At 49.9% G+C, this 19,790-nt stretch overlaps 1 protein-coding gene across 10 annotated transcripts in view; it reads right to left on the reverse strand.

Annotated features, from left to right (window-relative positions):
* manba (mannosidase, beta A, lysosomal) overlaps window positions 1-19,790 on the reverse strand; it is a 122,912-nt gene that overhangs the window by 88,310 nt on the left and 14,812 nt on the right. For all 10 annotated transcript variants that reach the window (XR_011591373.1, XR_011591371.1, XR_011591375.1 and 7 more), the window contains exons 5-8: window positions 12,769-12,892; window positions 9,191-9,369; window positions 6,422-6,532; window positions 5,286-5,437 (exon numbers count right to left, since the gene is read on the reverse strand). Coding sequence is in view for 4 of the 10 variants with exons in the window: in XM_070873146.1 (XP_070729247.1) it covers window positions 5,286-5,437; window positions 6,422-6,532; window positions 9,191-9,369; window positions 12,769-12,892 (566 nt within the window). In the remaining 6 variants the exon portion in view is untranslated. The remainder of the gene's footprint in view (window positions 1-5,285; window positions 5,438-6,421; window positions 6,533-9,190; window positions 9,370-12,768; window positions 12,893-19,790) is intronic.

Consider the following 19,790-nt stretch of genomic DNA (forward strand, 5'->3'; position numbering starts at 1 on the left):
TTTTAAAACAATTTTAAAAAAAAATTCTTTGGCAAGTACTTGAATTAGAAGTTAAGAAAACATTGGAGTTTACTCTAATGATTTATGCTGTTTAACGGATTCCTAATTTCGAAGCCAGTTTTGAAGGCACAAAGACTTTTTTTTTCAGATGATTACGTGAAGTCACGTAATGACATCAGGTCTTCTTACAAACCTGGAAAGGAGTTAACCCTTTCCATTGACAGCCGTTTTATACTGAACATTATTAATTTGGATTTCTTAATAGGGAAAAAAAAAGACTCACCTAACAGAGGAAACAAAAATAAAAACAGAACTAGCTTATGTAATAATACTTGCCTGATACAATAAAGAAATAGATATTCAATAAAACAAATTGAAGAGTTAAAAGCTAAGATAAACAGGCTGGAAGAGATAACGGGTCTAGACGGATAGTGCAGTGCGCAGCCATAGCACCATCACCTCTGGCAATAGAGCCAATGTACCCCACGGTGGGTAGGTGTAGTCCACAAACCCAACCTAACGGTAAAGCAGACAGCGATGTTTGGAGGAATAGCTTTGGCCTTGGTCATAATAGGAGTTTGGGTAATATTTAAGTGGGTAAAGACACAGGCGCACGCCCTACAGATTCAGCTCGAAATGGTTCGATTATAACCTTGTGCTTCTGATTTTGCAGGGTGACAGGGACACTCGTAGAGCAAAAAAACTTAACCCCTGGTGACGACCAGGCCGTCTGTTTAAAATTACAGATAATACTTACCGGAATGGGAATACGAACGGCGCTACTCGTAATATGGATAGCCCTGTGACATGCACGTACCCTGGGCAACACCGACGGACAGCAGAGCACGCTGGAAATAAACAACTATATGAACTATGGAGTCTTGTTTAATTTAACGGACGGAATGTGCATCCCAGCAGCCAAGGACTGGAGCAAGGACAGGACTTATTTTAATAAGAATCCTAATAAGAATAAGAGTATGTGTACAGTGCTCCACGGGTATAAGGAGCAGATGCATTAAACGGAGGGATGTCAAAGGGCCTGATGAATGTACTTTCGGCATAATTTGCGCGCCTCCGGGACAATCCCAGCAATCAGTCATCCGCAAGAAGGGAATGGGGCTGTGTGGGTATTACGAGGAGGCGGGGGCGGCTGCAATATAATTGTATGTATGTTTCTCACCCACTCCGACACCGCGCCCCATAAGAATCACTACATTGCCCGAAGAACTGCCTTGTCCCATAACTACTAAGGGACCAGAAAATGGGATTACAATGTACAACGAAGGGGAATTATTGTATGATAATGTTAAACATGAAATTGTGCCTGTTCTGATCAATATTTCAGGCATCCAGATGCCGGAATATTGTACCGAACAGTCAAGGAAGATGTACAATGTATTAAGTAAAGTCGTAATGCAGCAGGCTGCCGATGCCATGGGTGCCAGTAAGTTCCGGGGACAGGGGTTAGCACCCAGGGTGAAGAGGGAAATAGTAAATGATGTTGCTACCGTTTTCAATACAGGAACCTCCGTAGTGAACTCGATAGACATACAAGGGCTAAATGAGAGGGTAGAACAGCTTAAAGGGGTGATGAAGGGGTTATTGGAGAGGGTGGAGCAAAACCAGGAAGACCAGGCCAACCTAGGAAAGGAGGGTGCCGAAATCCAGTTGGATGGCATCTCAGTCCTGGAAGCTCACGCTAAAACCATCAATCACCTCATTGATAGAGAACAAGAAGATACAATAAAGCAAAGACAGGGGCAACTCTGTCATGCTTATGGTCTGTGGATGGTGGGACAGATCCGCCACAACCTCGACCAGATCCAACGCGGGGAGGTACCCGATTGGATAGACAGTTCACATTTAGCTCAGTTGGCGAACCAAAGGGAGACACTGGATAATTGTACTCTGAAGGGACTGACCCGAGTATACCCCGCAATTCCAGATTGCCAGATGGGTAGGACTACCGGGATAGGGATAGTCCTGTTGATCCCCATAGCAACGCCGGACTCAGGGCCGTTCCCCTTATACCAACTAGAGAATATCGGAGTAATATGGGAAAATGTCTCCATACGCTACTACCTAACCACCACCTCTGCCGTTCGTCGAAACAACATACTTACTGGGATTTCCCTAGCAGATTGCAAGCAAAGGGGGGAAATCACAGTATGCCCTCACCCGGTGGGCCAAGGGGAACTAGACGAGTGCGGGTTTAACCGAACCAACGGGTGTGTACTAGAAATAGTGCCCGCACACATGCACTTCGCGAGGGCAGGCTACGGAGGGAGGGGAAGATACTGCGTCTCTACTACTGAGCGTTCATACCAGTATAATGACCTGCAGTGCCCTATACCGCAGCCAAACTTTTGCTTTACACCACTACGACCTGTCACGATCGGGCAAGCGCATATCACCCAGGTTAGGCGCCGGAAGTCCGAAGTTATTGAAGTAACTGATCAGCTCCATGATCATTTACAGGATTATGACGAGCCAGAGCAGGTCCCTATCCCACATCTAACCGAAGTATTACGGGAGTTGAGGCTCAGAGTGGGTCAATCTGTAAAACTCTATCACCAGCTACAAACTAAAATCAAAGAAGATACCGAGGTAGACTTACAAAGTCAGAGTTGGTGGAGAAAGGTCTGGGACTGGGGAATAAATGTAAAAATCCACCCATGGATCCGAATTATTTCACACACACTGGTCGGAATACAATTAATCTTAGCAATAACATGGGGCGTGATGGCCTGCCAGGTATGCAGGCGCCACAAACGGCGGAAACGGACCAATCACCGTTCCCTGGATATTAAACAAGCCTGTTTGATAAGGGGACGGGAGGAGCTAGCCTTTGTTAATTTGATCTAAGCAACCGGGACTCCTGAAACCGCGTGACTGGCCAGCACGTTGAGGCAAGGAGTACCGGGCAGTGCACAAATATCAGATAAAGGCAGTACGGTCGGTTAAAAGGGGACTAGGACTAGTCCCTTTACCGAAAGGGGGGAATTGTTGTAGAGAGTAGAAATATATATAGACTTAGGCATTAGGCACCTGCTGGATATTTAAAACTCACATAAGCTTAAATGGACACACACATAAAATGGCTGCCCAGGCATTATGGGAAATCAGGTAGTCAAACTGTGAACTGTTGAACGTTCACTGACCGAGCAATAACCCTGTGAGGCCCACTGTAGGAATGCCTGGGAAGACAGAGATAAGAAGGAAACCATCTCCTGTGAACAAGGCCATGAAACCAATTATTTCAGGAAGAAAGATAAGAGGGAAACCATTTGCTGTAAACAAGGCTATATACCAATTATTTCTCCAAGAAGAAAGAACTAGTGAGAGAACCTATATCAATCAGCCCAAGCTGACAAAAGACGAACACATGGTTCCTGAGACATAAGGGAAATTCTATTGGGTTAAAATAACCTATATGTAATCTATAATCATTGTGATTGGCTTGTGTCCAGCCGTGATGGGCTGTGTAGCTGCAGTAAACTGTTTTGTAACTGTTGTGAAACATATAAAGGTACATGTAACTCTTTGTTCTGTGAAGAGAAACCTGGATACGGTCCTGAGTTTTTCCTTCCCGCTGAGCGTAATAAAAGCTGCTTCAGCATTGGAACTGACCCTGAGTGTTGAGTGATTCTTCTAAGAAAACACTAACGCTAACAATCATAAACAATAAATTATTTAGAAAATTGCATTAAACAGAAAGGCTGAAAATTTTCAGCTTCTCCAGAAATACACCCCTTTCCTCCAACACTAAAGCTCCAATTTTATATATTTTTAATTCATTCATGGGATGTAGGCGTCAGCGGTAAGGCATGCATTTATTGGTCATGGAAACATGGAAACATAGAAAATAGGTGCAGGAATAGGCCATTCGGCCCTTCTAGCCTGCAACGCCATTCAATGAGTTCATGGCTGAACATGCAACTTCAGTACCCCATTCCTGCTTTCTCGCCATACCCCTTGATCCCCTTAGTAGTAAGGACTACATCTAACTCCTTTTTGAATATATTTAGTGAATTGGCCTCAACAACTTTCTGTGGTAGAGAATTCCACAGGGTCACCACTCTCTGGGTGAAGAAGTTTCTCCTCATCTCGGTCCTAAATGGCTTACCCCTTATCCTTAGACTGTGACCCCTGGTTCTGGACTTCCCCAACATTGGGAACATTCTTCCTGCATCTAACCTGTCTAAACCCGTCAGAATTTTAAACGTTTCTATGAGGTCCCCTCTCATTCTTCTGAACTCCAGTGAATACAAGCCCAGTTGATCCAGTCTTTCTTGATAGGTCAGTCCCACCATCCCGGGAATCAGTCTGGTGAACCTTTGCTGCACTCCCTCAATAGCAAGAATGTCCTTCCTCAAGTTAGGAGACCAAAACTATACACAATACTTCAGGTGTGGCCTCACCAAGGCCCTGTACAACTGTAGCAACACCTCCCTGCCCCTGTACTCAAATCCCCTCGCTATGAAGGCCAGCATGCCATTTACTTTCTTAACCGCCTGCTGTACCTGCATGCCAACCTTCAATGACTGATGTACCATGACACCCAGGTCTCGTTGCACCTTCCCTTTTCCTAATCTGTCACCATGCAGATAATAGTCTGTCTCTCTGTTTTTACCACCAAAGTGGATAACCTCACATTTATCCACATTATACTTCAGCTGCCATGCATTTGCCCACTCACCTAATCTATCCAAGTCACTCTGCAGCCTCATAGCATCCTCCTCGCAGCTCACACTGCCACCTAACTTAGTGTCATCTGCAAATTTGGAGATACTACATTTAATCCCCTCGTCTAAATCATTAATGTACAATGTAAACAGCTGGGGCCCCAGCACAGAACCTTGTGGTACCCCACTAGTCACTGCCTGCCATCCATAATTGCCCTCGAGAAGGAGGTGGTAGCCACACTGGGCCATTTCAGAGGGCAGTTAAGAGTCAACCACATTGCTGTGGGTCTGGAGTCACATATCGGGTAAGGACGGCAGATTTCCTTCCCGACAGGGACATCAGTGAACCCGATGGGTTTTATGACAATCATGGTCACCATTACTAGTTTTTTATTTCAGATTTATTTAATGAACTGAATTTAAATTCCCCAGCTGCCGTGGTAGGATTTGAACCCGTGTCTCCGGATCATTGGGCCAGGCCCCTGGATTACTGGTCCAGTCACATAACCACTGTGCTACTGTTCCTGGATAACTCTATCTCTCCTCACAGCCATAGATTTCCATCATCCTCATAAATCAGCAGTGAATGTATAAACTTACACATCGAATGTCACTCTGTCCTGAAAGGCATCTGCAGGAATCCAGTTTGAGCCTTTGATGAATATTGGGAGTCCATTTATCTTAAAATAAAAGCTGAGTCCAGGAGAGCCCAGTACAGGCTGCTGCATCAGCTCCACAGTCCTGAAATAGACCTATGGCAAACATCAGATCATAAAAGGAAAAACGAATAAAATAACTTACATGCACAGTATTAGAATATATAACTCAATTTTCAAATACTCATCCTTGTTTTCAAATCCCTCCATGGCCCTCGCCCCTCCCTATCTCTGTAACCTCCTCCAGCCCCACAACCCTCTGTGATCTCTGCAATCCGCCTATTCTGGTCTTTTGAGCATCCCTGATTATAATCGCTCCACCATCGGTGGCCGTGCCTTCAGCTGCCTGGGCCCCAAGTTCTGGAACTCCCTCCCTGAACCTACCTGCCTCGCCACTTCTCCCTCCTTGTTTAATACGCTCCTTAAAACCTACCTCTTTGACCAAGCTTTTGGTCACCTGCTCTCATTTCATAATCGCCCCTGTGAAGCACCTCGGGATGTTTTATTACGTTACAGGCGCTATATAAATACAAGTTCTTGTTCTTGTATTGGGATTTGCAGGTTGTTTTATATACCTACAGTGAATCCGAATTAAAATCCTAGCCATCAGTCACTGGAATATGATTATACTCTACAGATTCACAAAGAGGATTGTTAGAAGCAGACCTCCATGATGCTAAAACGCTTTAATGTCCATGAGCAAGGCAGCAAGAATTGTGTGCAAGTCCTGACATAGCCAGTAAAGCACATCTCGATTTGAAGCAAAATTACTGGAACCGAGTTTACATTTTAGACTCTCTAACTCTCTAGCTGAGGTAGACATTAAGGTCAGGACACTAGAAATAGGAATTGTTTCCTTTTCTTCTTGAAGGCAAGGGAATTAAAAAGTTAAAACTGATTTTCTTTTAAAGTATAATTATCAGTGATCAAAAATATTACATTTTAAAATTGTTTTCAGCTTGGGGGGAAATCCCACATTGATTACAAAGTTTGCATCTTTCCACAATGTTTCACTCAGTTGATAATGTGTGTTTTTTTTTAAGTAAACTTAAACTAGACACACAGTGAGCAACCACTGACCATTATAGTCTTCTCAATGTGGGACTCTCCACTGACTGTGAAAGTAAGAGTCATGTTGTATCCGCTCTGATCGCCATGACCACTGGGCCACCAAAGGTCAACAGAAGCATTCTGGAAAATAAAGTCCCAGTAAGTGGAGCACTGTCTGCCACATTTATACACGAGTAGCGCAATATAAATCTAAAAACACTTGCATTTCTATATATTCACGGCCTCAGAGCACCCCAAAGCGCTTTACAGCCAATGAAGTACTTTTTGAATTGTAGTCACTATTGTTTCGTGGGAAATGTCGCAAGCTCCCACAAACAGCAATATGATAACGACTGGATAATCTGTTTTAGTGATGTTGGTTGAGGGATAAATATTGACCAAGACACCATGTAGAACTCCCCTGCTCTTCGAAATATTACCAGATCTTTTACGTCCACCTGAGTGCAGACGGGGCCTCAGTTTAATGTCTCATCCGAAAGACATCACCTTCGACAGTGTGGCGCTCCCTCAGTACTGCCCCTCCGACAGTGCGGCACTCCCTCAGTACTGTCCCGCCGACAGTGCGGCGCTCCCTCAGTACTGCCCCTCCGACAGTGCGGCGCTCCCTCAGTACTGCCCCTCCGACAGTGCGGCGCTCCCTCAGTACTGCCCCTCCGACAGTGCGGCGCTCCCTCAGTACTGCCCCTCCGACAGTGCGGCGCTCCCACAGTACTGCCCCTCCGACAGTGCAGCGCTCCCTCAGTACTGCCCCTCCGACAGTGCGGCGCTCCTTCAGTACTGCCCCTCCAACAGTGCCGCACTTCCTCAGCACTGCCCCTCCAACAGTGCAGCGCTCCCTCAGTACTGCCCCTCCGACAGTGCGGCGCTCCCTCAGTACTGCCCCTCCGACAGTGCGGCGCTCCCACAGTACTGCCCCTCCTACAGTGCAGCGCTCCCTCAGTACTGCCCCTTGACAGTGCGGCGCTCCCTCAGTACTGCCCCTCCGACAGTGCGGCGCTCCCTCAGTACTGCCCCTCCGACAGTGCGGCGCTCCTTCAGTACTGCCCCTCCAACAGTGCCGCACTTCCTCAGCACTGCCCCTCCAACAGTGCAGCGCTCCCTCAGTACTGCCCCTCCGACAGTACGGCGTTCCCTCAGTACTGCCCCTCCGACAGTGCGGCGCTCCCACAGTACTGCCCCTCCTACAGTGCAGCGCTCCCTCAGTACTGCCCCTCCGACAGTGCGGCGCTCCCACAGTACTGCCCCTCCTACAGTGCAGCGCTCCCTCAGTACTGCCCCTCCTACAGTGCAGCACTCCCTCAGTACTGCCCCTCCAACAGTGCCGCGCTCTCTCAGTACTGCCCCTCCGACAGTGCGGCGCTCCCTCAGTACTGCCCCTCCTACAATGCGGCGCTCCCTCAGTACTGCCCCTCTGACAGTGCGGCGCTCCCTCAGTATTGCACTGGAGTGTCAGCCTAGATTTTTGTGCTCAAGTCCCTGGAGTGGGATTGGAACCCACAACCTTCTGACTCAGATGCGAGAGTGCTACACACTGAGCCACGGCTGACACATATTAAAATTGGAATTAAGCAAACATTTCAGCAATAATTATCTTTCAAAGGGGAGTTGGATAAGTATCTGAAGGAAGAGGGTTTGCAGGGTTACGAGGAAAGGGCGGGGGAGTGGGACTAGCTGAGAGTCAACACGGGCTCGACGGGCCGAATGGCCTTCTTCCGTGCTGGTATGATTCCAAGGAACGATGGGTAAATTATTTTCTTGAGCACTCCTGGTACAAAGCTTCATCAGCCAAGGATACATGCTGGGAAATTGAGCATGATCGAGTGTACAGCCCAGGAACAGGCCGATGGGCCCCACCGCTCCGTGCCGGGGTTTATGTCCCACCGCTCCGTGCCGGGGTTTATGTCCCACCGCTCCGTGCCGGGGTTTATGCCCCACCGCTCCGTGCCGGGGTTTATGTCCCACCGCTCCGTGCCGGGGTTTATGTCCCACCGCTCCGTGCCGGGGTTTATGTCCCACCGCTCCGTGCCGGGGTTTATGCCCCACCGCTCCGTGCCGGGGTTTATGCCCCACCGCTCCGTGCCGGGGTTTATGTCCCACCGCTCCGTGCCGGGGTTTATGCCCCACCGCTCCATGCCGGGGTTTATACCCCACCGCTGCGTGCCGGGGTTTATGCCCCACCGCTCCGTGCCGGGGTTTATGCTCCACACCAGCCCCCTCCCACCCCTCTCCATCTCATCCCATCACCATATCCTTCTATTCCTTTCTCCCTCATGTGTTTATCCTTAAATACATCGATACTATTCACCTCAACCATTCCTTTTTGTAGTGAATTCCACATTCTCACCGCTCTCTGGGTAAAGAAGTTTCTCCTGAAATCCCCATTGGATTTATTATAATTTTGGGGAATCGAGGGATATGGGGATCGGGCGGGAAAGTGGAGTTGAAGCAGAAGATCAGCCATGATCTCACTGAATGGCGGAGCAGGCTCGAGGGGCCGAATGGCTGACTCCTGCTCCTTGTTCTTATCCCACAACCAATCATTCGGTGGTCACCATCATCATCATCATCGGCGGCCCCTGGAACGAGGAAGACTTGCTTCGACATGGGTTCACAGGTGTTTCGATGAAGGACCTGATGTTCCAGTCCTGAACTCTAATTGAGGGGGTGGAAGATGCCTGTATTCGGTGGTATATCAGTGATGAAGGTTGATGATTAGGTTATTTAACAGAAAGATTCACTTTCCTGAGTCATGCATTCAATAATAAAAAGACCTCCCACCTGATTAATGTCCAGTCTGACTTTACTTCTGCGATCTTCTCCGCTCTCGAGCACTATTCTGTAGGTTTGTTGTGTGTGTAAAGCTGGAATGTTAAAAGTCAGTTCACCTTCAATTGGCTCGGAGATAACAACATCGTAAAAACTCTCTGCCTCCACAGACCACTTCTGTGTTTCCTCATCTACAAATGAAAAGAAAGACACTTCTTTACATTGGGAACGAGAGTTCGACCAATTTTTCAACAATTCGACCCTATTTGAATATTCATAATGAGGTCCTTGTTGCAATTCAGCTTTTGAAGACCTTTTCCATGTCACTGGAAGTGTTGGTCTCCTCAGGAGAGAGGCCCATCCCTTTTGGTCGGACAGCGAATGTCTCAGTTTGCGCAGCCCAGGATTAATAGTATTGAAGTGCTCTTGAATTTGTGTAGAATTCCCGCTCAGTTTTCTGATGCAGAAACACAGCGCAACAGATCAAATTTATACAGCTAACAGTGTTTATTCCTAAATGAATCAATGAAGCACTTGGACTATGCAGATTATTATGCTGCATATTCAGTGTTTTAAATTACAGACACGTGATGGAGGTGTTCAAAATGCAACGGTTTTGATAGAGTATGTAGTGAAAAACTCTTCCTGCAGGGTGGTGAGTCAGTAACCAGAGGGCATAAATGTAAGGTCAGCAAAAGAATGAAGATTGCCACCCTCATTAGAACTATATTGCAATGCGTTCTTGGCCTATAAAAGCAAATGGTAACGGCTGAGTGATCTACAACCCAGTAGATCCCATGGGTGGCATACCTGCTGCCTTGGTTGGTCACGTTTGGAAATGTATACAGGGTTTAACCCCACTGACCGCAGCAGCTTATCCAGCTGACTGAGCCGAAGGCCAGAGTCCAGCCTTGGGACGGCTCACACCCTGCTCAGCCTCAGTGTTCCCAATGTTTAAACGCGCTGCTCGTAAACACAGCCTCAGCATTTAAATTACAGCAAATGTCCTCGTTAGTTAAAGTGTCAATAAGCACTTGTTGGCACTAACTAGCTGGTTACTGGCTTTCTCATCAACTACCAGTGGCAGGCTCACAGATACTTTACAGCCACAAGAAGATACAGCAACAACTTTTATTTGCAATGAGAAAGCTCAGTGTGACAGGACTTTTAATAAGAACTTGCATTTATATAGCGCCTTTCTCAACCTCAGGACATCCCAAAGCGCTTTACAACCCATTAAGTAATTTATAGAAGTGTGGTCACTGTTGTAATGTAGGAAACGCAGTCATCAATTTGTGCACAGCAAGCTCCCACAGCAATGATATAATGACTTGATAATCTGATTTAGTGATGTTGATTGAGGGATAACTATTGGCCAGGACACCGGGGAGAACGCCCCTGCTCTTCTTCGAAATAGTGCCATGGGATCTTTTACATCCACCTCAGAGAGCAGACGGGGCCTCGGTTTAATGTCTCAGCCGAAAGATGGCACCTCCGACACTGCGGCACTACCCCAGTACTGCCCCTCCTCAGTACTGCCCCTCCGACAGTGCGGTGCTCCCTCAGCACTGCACTGGAGTGTCAGCCTAGATGTTATGCTCAAGTCCCTGGAGTGGGAGGTGAGCCCACAACTTTCTGACCCAGAGGCGAGGGTGCTGCCCACTGAGCCACAGCTGACACCGTACGCTTGAGTTTTTTTCACTATTCTGGACAATGGTGTGAACAAAACATGCTTCAAGCAAAAAGCCACATGTTTAGCGAGCAGCCACTTACTTGTGAAGGTAAATGTCAAGTAGAGAAGCTCGGTATTAAGTAGCAATTCTTACTGTACACAGCAGAGCAATAAAAGCACAGGAAACTGGTTTGGAGTCATTGAAGAATTATAGAAATGCACATGTATAATCTCCACCTGAAATTGTGAAAATGCCAAACTAACTGGGCCTCCTGCCCTGAGATCTATGCTGCACTGTCGGAGGGGCAGTACTGAGGGAGTACCGCACTGTCGGAGGGGCAGTACTGAGGGAGTGCCGCACTGTCGGAGGGGCAGCAGCAAATGCAAACTAACTGAAATTAATATCTACATGCACATTTCAGTGTGCCTTTTGGCAACTTTCTCTTTCTGTAATTTACTTCTTTAAATTTAAACAGTAACGTAAAAATGGTACATCAGACTTAAATTTTTAAACTAAGTGCATATAATTATCCAGGACCGTGCCTTCAGCTTAGAAGGGCCCCAAGCTCTGGAACTCCCTCTCTAAACCTCTCCGCCTCTTCTACCTCTCTCTCCTCCTTTAAGACACTCCTTAAAAATGACCTGTTGGTCACCTGCCCAAATATCTCATGTGGCTTGGTGTCAAATTTTGTTCGATAATCGCTCCCATGACACATCTTGGGATGTTTTACTACCTTAAAGGCGCTCTATTAATACAATTTGGTGTTAGTGAATCCTTCATTAATTGTCAAGAAATTCTACAGAATAAATTTTGAATACACAAGAACGGGAAGCTATTCAGCCCTTCGAGCATGTTCTGCCATTCAATGGGATCATGCCTGATCTGTATTTTAACTCCATTTACCCCATCTGTTAATTGTTTGTTAATTGATTAGGTGCCTCTACTCTATCCAGTCGTTCAATGTACGATCACTTTATGCGAAGAATTTCCTCTATCAGTCCGTCATTACACTCTGTTAGTTTGGACCATGTCCATGCGTTCTACTCTTGAAATTTAATTTAACGTAAAGCTCTAGCTCCAAATCCTTTTACACCCTTGCCGAATATTTGCTGGTGGCCAATGCAGAAAAAAAACTAATATTGCCCAATTGTCATGAACTTTAAAATTAAATGTAAGTTTTATTGCTCTTTGGTGCTATTTCTACCACATGCTACAGTGGGAAAAGCAGAATTAAATGATCTTTCTTCTAAAATATTAGCTATGCAAAATACACCATACGATAACAGCTGGCAATGAGCGAAAGACAATCTCCAGGTTCGTAAAGCACTCGGCAAGCAGATCCCTTAATTGAATTGCAATCTTCTACATTTCAAAATTCCCATCCTTGTTTACCAATCCCTCCTTGACCCTCGCCCCTCCCTATCTCTGTAATCTCCTCCAGCCCCACAACCCCCCCGAGATGTCTGCGCTCCTCTAATTCTGCCCTCCTGACCATCCCTGATTATAATCACTCCACCATCGGTGGCCGTGCCTTCAGCTGCCTGGGTCCCAAGCTCTGGAACTCCCTCCCTAAACCTCTCCGCCTCTCTTTCCTCCTTCAAGACGCTCCCCAAAACCTACCTCTTTGACCCAGCTTTTAGTCACCTGCGCTAATTTCTCCTTATGTGGCTCGGTGGCAAATGTTTTTTATTTCATAACACTCCTGTGAAGCACCTTGGGACGTTTCACTACGTTAAAGGCGCTATATGAATGCAAGGTGTTGTATTCTAAAAGACAGTTAAAAGATCACGAAAAGGAAAATTTTATCCAGATAAAAAGAAAATGATTGCTTTCAAACTTTAAAAATGACAGAAATATAGTGGCACTTTAAATAATTCTGAACACAAACCTCAAGGCAGAAATTGACAATGCTCATACCATAAATAGTGGTTGCCGTGAGGTACGTCAGTTGGCAGATGTTGTACATCTCAATCCTGATGTCTTTCCAGATGCCCTGTGTAGGAAAGGATGGACCCCAGTCCCAGCTGAACGAGCTCTGCTCCTACAATGAGTGCACAAGGTTGTAATATAACTCAAGGGTCTCCGCCACATCGCAATGATTGTCTGTGATCTCAGCATTCGCTCGGTGCCAGTGAGTTACAGAGAGGCTGCAGCACACAAACAGGCCGTTCAAACTTCAACCTTTGGGAGCGTGTGTTGGTAAATGGTACGGTGAATCGGTGCATGTGCGAGTGTGATTTGATCGTTGTGAGTCCTTTACTTCCTTGGTTACTGAATGGTGCTCGATGGTTATTCAGTAAATATACGCATGTGAAGCACATTGTTCCGCATCGCGTGTGAGGCGTTTTCCACCAAATGCTGGGCCTGTGACTAAAATGGAGTCACTGTGACCTCACCTGAGACTGGCCAGTCGTTTCTATCGGACAACACTGAATTATCCCAGTCCATACAATGTACACACAATGTTTAGCCTTCACCACAAGCTGTAGCAAGCAAGCAGTCTGGGCCCAGTTCTTACAGGCTCAATTGCTGCATTAACCTCCCTCCCCTCCTCCTCCGTCCCACACAAACACCCCCCACACACACACCCCCTCCCCCCGCCCCCCACACACACACCCCCTCCCCCCGCCCCACACACACACACCCACCCACTCCCCCCCACACACCCCCATCCCCCACACCCCCCCCACACACACCCCCTCCCCCCTCCCCCACACACACCCTCCCTCCCCCACACCCCCCTCCCTCCCCCACACCCCCCTCCCTCCCCCACACACCCCCTCCCTCCCCCACACACACCCCCCACACACCCCCTCCCCCCGCCCCACACACACACACCCCCTCCCCCCGCCCCACACACACACACCCACCCACTCCCCCCCCACACACCCCCATCCCCCACACACCCCCCACACACACCCTCCCTCCCCCACACACCCCCTCCCTCCCCCACACACACCCCCACACACCCCCTCCCCCCGCCACACACACACACACCCACTCACCCCCCGACACACACACCCCCTCCCCCACACACACCCCCACCCCTCCCCCACACCCCCCCTCCCCTTCCCCACACACACACCCCCTCCCCTTCCCCACACAGCCCCCCCCTCCCCCCCCACACACACCCACTCCCCCCTCACACACACCCCCTCCCCCACACACACACACACACCCATCCCCCCCACACACACACCCCCTCCTCCACACACACCCCTCCCCCCTCCCCCACACACACTCACTAACCCCCCCCACACACACCCACTCCCCCCCCACACACACACCCCCTCCCCCACACACACCCCCTCCCCCACACACACCCCCATCCCCCCCACACACACACCCCCTCCTCCACACACACCCCCTCCCCCACACACACCCCCTCCCCCCCACACACACACCCTCCCCCCCACACACACACACCCTCCCCTCTCTCCCACACACCCCTGACCCACACACACACACCCCCTCCCCTCCACCCCCACACACACTGCCCACCCCTTCCCCCCCACCCCTCCCCTCCACACACCCCTCCCCCCACACACACCCCCCTCCCCCCCACACACCCCCCCTCCCCCCCACACACCCACCCTCCCCCCGCCCCACACACCCCCTCCCCCCGCCCCACACACCCCCTCCCCCCGCCCCACACACCCCCTCCCCACACACCCCCTCCCCACACACCCCCTCCCCACGCACCCTCTCCCCCCGCCCCACACAGACACCCTCCCCCCTCCCCCACACACCCCCTCCCCCACATCCCTCCCCCCCACACCCCTCCCCCCCCCACACACACACCCTCCCCCCTCCCCCACACACACACCCTCCCCCCACACACACACCCCCTCCCCCACACACCCGACCCCCACACACACACACACCCTCCCCTCCACCCCCCACACACACTGCCCCCCCTTCCCCCCCACACACCCCTCCCCTCCCCCCCCACACACCCTCCCCTCCCCCCGCACACACCGCTCCCCCCTCCCCCACACACACCCCCACCCGTCCCCTCCCCTTCCCCACACACACACACACCCTCCCCTCCCCCGCACACACCGCTCCCCTCCCCCCCACACACACACACCTCCCCTCCCCACACACACACCCCTTCCCTCCCCCCCCACACACACACACACCCCTCCCCTCCCCACACCACACTCCCCTCCCCACACCACACTCCCCTCCCCCCACACACACACACACCCCTCCCCTCCCCACACCACACTCCCCTCCCCTCCCCCCACACACACACCCCTCCCCTCCCCCCACACACACACCCCTCCCCTCCCCCCCCCACACGCCCCTCCCCTCCCCCCCCACACACACCCCTCCCCTCCCCCCCCACACACACCCCTCCCCTCCCCCCCCACACACACCCCTCCCCTCCCCCCCCACACACACACACCCTCCCCCCCCACACACACACACCCTCCCCCCCCACACACACCCCTCCCCCCCACACACACACACCCCTCCCCCTCCCACACACACCCCTCCCCTCCCCCCCATACGCCCCTCCCCTCCCCCCCCCACACACACCCCTCCCCTCCCCCCCACACACACACACACCCCTCCCCCCGCCTGCCCAGTTGAGGAGGAAAATGCAAACTGATAGCAGCTGCCCACTCTCGGACAGGCTGGGAGAGCGTGACTATTAGCGGGCAGGGCCCTGCTCCCGGGGGGGGGGGGGGGCGTGCAGCGGGAGGCAGCACAGCACGAGCTGCCTCAGTTGTTAGCACGAGATTAAGACTGAATGTAGATCTCGAATACGTAATCCAGGTCGATACTTCAGTGCAGTATTGAGGGAGTGCTGTTTTGTTGGAGCTGCCGTCTTTCAGATGAGGTGTTAAATCGTGTGTGTGTGTCTGTGTGTGTGTGTGTCTGTGTGTGTGTGTCTGTGTGTGTGTATGTGTCTGTGTGTGTGTGTGAGAGTGTGTCTGTGTGTGTGTGTGTGTGTGTGTGTGTGTCTGTGTGTGTGTGTGTGTGTGTGTGTGTGTGTGTGTGTGTGTCTGTGTGTGTGTGTGTGTGTGTGTGTGTGTGTGTCTGTGTGTGTGTGTGTGTGTGTGTGTCTGTGTGTGTGTGTGTGTGTGTGTGTGTGTGTGTGTGTGTGTCTGTGTGTGTGTGTGTGTGTGTGTGTGTGTGTCTGTGTGTGTGTGTGTGTGTGTGTGTCTGTGTGTGTGTGTGTGTGTGTGTCTGTGTGTGTGTGTGTGTGTGTGTGTGTGTGTGTGTGTGTGTCTGTGTGTGTGTGTGTGTGTGTGTGTGTGTCTGTGTGTGTGTGTCTGTGTGTGTGTGTGTGTGTGTGTGTGTGTGTGTGTCTGTGTGTGTGTGTGTGTGTGTGTGTGTCTGTGTGTGTGTGTGTGTGTGTCTGTGTGTGTCTGTGTGTGTGTGTGTGTGTGTGTGTGTGTGTGTGTGTCTGTGTGTGTGTCTGTCTGTGTGTGTGTCTGTCTGTGTGTGTGTCTGTCTGTGTGTGTGTCTGTCTGTGTGTGTGTCTGTCTGTGTGTGTGTCTGTCTGTGTGTGTGTCTGTGTGTGTGTGTGTTGTGGTGGATCGTGAAGATCGTGTGGCTCTATTTGAAGCAGTCCAGGGAATTCTCAGAGAGGCCCGGGTGATAATTCTGATCTCCATCACCAAACGTAGATTAATTGGTCAGATGTGCTGTTTGTGGAAAGTCTGCTAATATGCAAAACGGCTGTCGGTTTTCACCGATATAACAGCAGTGACTGCATTTCCAGGCAAATAGCTACACATGAATTTCTTTGGGACGTGATGAGACACTATATAAATGAAAGTTCTGTCACATCCACCTGAGAGTTGTGGTCCTAGATCAGCTCCAACAGTAAACAGTGAGTAACATTAAACTAGTGAGCGACTGAAGATCTTCCCCCGTTTGCCCTGAGGCCACATATTAGGGATCAGATTGCTTTCCACACAGAAATACTGCTGCAATTTTCCAGGAAGCTTAAAGTTTCTATAAGTAGCTGTGACAGAATTCCCAAGCACTTCCACTTGTGCCTCGATATAAATAAGTCGAGAATTACCAGCACTACCCTCTTCAGTAGTCATCGCCCATCAAACTTCTTTGATGAGCAAAGATGGCTTGGAATTATGAAGCATTGAGTGTGAGGTGGGAGACTCTGTTTATGCACTTACAGCCTTCCCACTCCGAGCCCTGTTATGTACAAAAATTGAGCAAATTTTTCTTTCAGTTATTTAATGTTGCCCGTTACATTTAATATGTTTGGTTTATAGAATCACAGAACGGTCACAGCACAGGAGGCCATTCGGCCCATCGAGCCCGTGCCGGCTCTCTACAAGAGCCCCTCAGCCAGTCCCACTCCCCCGCCCTTTCCCCGGAGCCCGGCAAATATTTTTCCTTCAGGGACTTATCCAATTCCCTTTTGAAAGCCATGATTGAGTCTGCCTCCACCACCCTCTCAGGCAGCGCATTCCAGATCCTAACCACTCGCTGCGTAAAAACGTTTTCCCTCATGTCGCCTTTGGTTCTTCTGCCAATCGCCTTAAATCTGTGTCCTCTGGTTCTCCACCCTTCCACCAATGGGAACAGTTTCTCTCGATCCACTCTGTCCAGACCCCTCATGATTTTGGTTATGCTCAATACTTTAGTAGTAGGTCTCCAACTTAGTTAACTTAAGTGCATTATTTTTGCAAACGGTTTAAAATAGAATCATATAACTTTAGAATTCAGAGGTGGGTCACTGGGCCCATTGTGCCTGTACTGCATCTCTGCAAAAGCTATTCGCTTAGTCCCAGTCCTCTTTAAAGCTTTACAATTCAAATAGTTTCACTGTCTCATGTGTAAGCTTGAGTGTATCTGGAACACAACTGGCTTAATCATCTCTGGTCCCATCAGGTTTGATCACATCAATATTTACTGAGTCTTACCCTCTCTCCTCTGCCAAAATTACCCACTACTCCCTGAAGGGGAAAGACAAATTCCCCTTAAAACTCTCTCCGTCACCTCCAATAAATGCAAGGAGCCCTTGGATTCGTTTGTCGCCAAGACAGAAGCCATCCATTCAGCTTCTTCTAATATCCCTTTGCCCACGAGGCCAAACCTTCCCCCAGTCCCTCTCCCATTCCAGCCCTGACCCTCACTGAATCTCCGGCTCACTCCGGATTGAAGGCACACATAGTTACAAAGTATTTACAGCCCTAACCCTCGTCCGTGCCTTTTGTTACCTCTAGACTTGACTATTCCAATGCACTCCTGGCTGGCCTCCCACATTCTACCCTACGTAAACTGAAGGTGATCCGAAACTCGGCTGCCCTGTGTCCTAACTCGCACCGAGTCCCGCTCACCTATCACCGGTGCTCACTGACCTACACTGGCTCCCGGCTAAGCAATGCCTCGATTTCAAAATTCTCATCCTCATTGTCAAATCCCTCCATGGCCCTCGCTCCTCCCCATCTCCTCCAGCCCTCACAACCCCCCGAAATGTCTGCATTCCTCTAATTCTGGCCTCTTGAGAATCCCTGATTATAATCGCTCCACCATCGGTGGCCGTGCCTTCTGCTACCTGGGCCCCAAGCTCTGGAACTTCCTCCCTAAACCTCTCCGCCTCTCTTTCCTCCTTCAAGACGTTCCTTAAAACCGACCTCTTTGACAAAGCTTTTTGCTTTATGCGGCCCAGTATCAAATTTTTTGTCTCATAACAGTCCTGTGAAGCGCGCTGGGACATTTCACTGTTAAAGGCGGTATATAAATACAGGTTGTTGTTGTCTGGGAGTGGGGTCAAAGTTCGGTCCCGCCGTGGTTGAGGTGGTGACACCGCCCACGTGCTGAGTTTACCGCCGGGCGTGTGGTGCAAGCTCAAACATCTAAATTCAGTTTCTCCGCCCAAAGATGAGAGAGCAACACTAAAGGTGGCTTTTCACACTCACCCTCGGGCGGGAGCTCAGGGGGCCGACAGAATTTCCCCACGGGCGGGAGGGGGGCTGCCGCCATGCTCGCTGGAAAACGGAAGAAAAAAAATCTCAAACTTCTCCGATCCGCGCTCACAAACTGCCCCGTTACAACTAATGAAAAAATGTACCTTTCTCTCGGGCTGATTCCGACAGAGAACCGCTCTGTAAGCGCCATTTTTTTCAGGCTGTAAGAACGCCTACCCGTATGGGAGCCGTACAAACTAAATATCGCGACAGAGGCGCCGAGGAGGCGTTGCCCACGGGATGATGTCACCACGCGGGTGGCGTTAGCCGGCACAGCGTTGCCTCTTGGCGCCTCTGTCAATTTCAGCCGGGGGTGGACGGTGCTCACCGTTAGCCGTCTCCCGGGTGGGGGAGTGGAGCTGAACCCATAAGAACATCAGAAATAGGAGCAGGAGTCGGCCGTACGGCCCCTCGAGCCTGCTCTGCCATGTAATACGATCATGGCTGATCCGATCATGGACTCAGCTCCACTTCCCCGCCCGCTCCCCATAACCTTATCGTTTAAGAAACTGTCTATTTCTGTCTTAAATATATTCAATGACCCAGCCTCCACAGCTCTCCGAGGCAGCGAATTCCACAGATTTACAACCCTCAGAGAGAAGAAATTCCTCCTCATCTCAGTTTTAAATAGGCAGCCCCTTATTCTGAGACTATGTTCCCTAGTTCTAGTCTCCCCCATCAGTGGAAACATCCTCTCTGCATCCACCTTGTCAAGCCCCCTCATAATCTTATACGTTTCGATAAGATCACCTCTCATTCTTCTGAATTCCAATGAGTAGAGGCCCAACCTACTCAACCTTTCCTCATAAGTCAACCCCCTCATCTCTGGAATCAGCCTAGTGAACCTTCTCTGAACTGCCTCCAAAGAAAGTAAATATGGAAACCAAAACTGCACGCAGTATGCCAGGTGTGGCCTCACCAGTACCCTGTATAGCTGTAGCAAGACTTCCCTGCTTTTATACTCCATGATCTTATTGAATGGCG

The sequence above is a fragment of the Pristiophorus japonicus genome, chromosome 2 (assembly GCF_044704955.1).
Source record: "Pristiophorus japonicus isolate sPriJap1 chromosome 2, sPriJap1.hap1, whole genome shotgun sequence".
Lineage (NCBI taxonomy): Eukaryota > Metazoa > Chordata > Chondrichthyes > Pristiophoridae > Pristiophorus > Pristiophorus japonicus.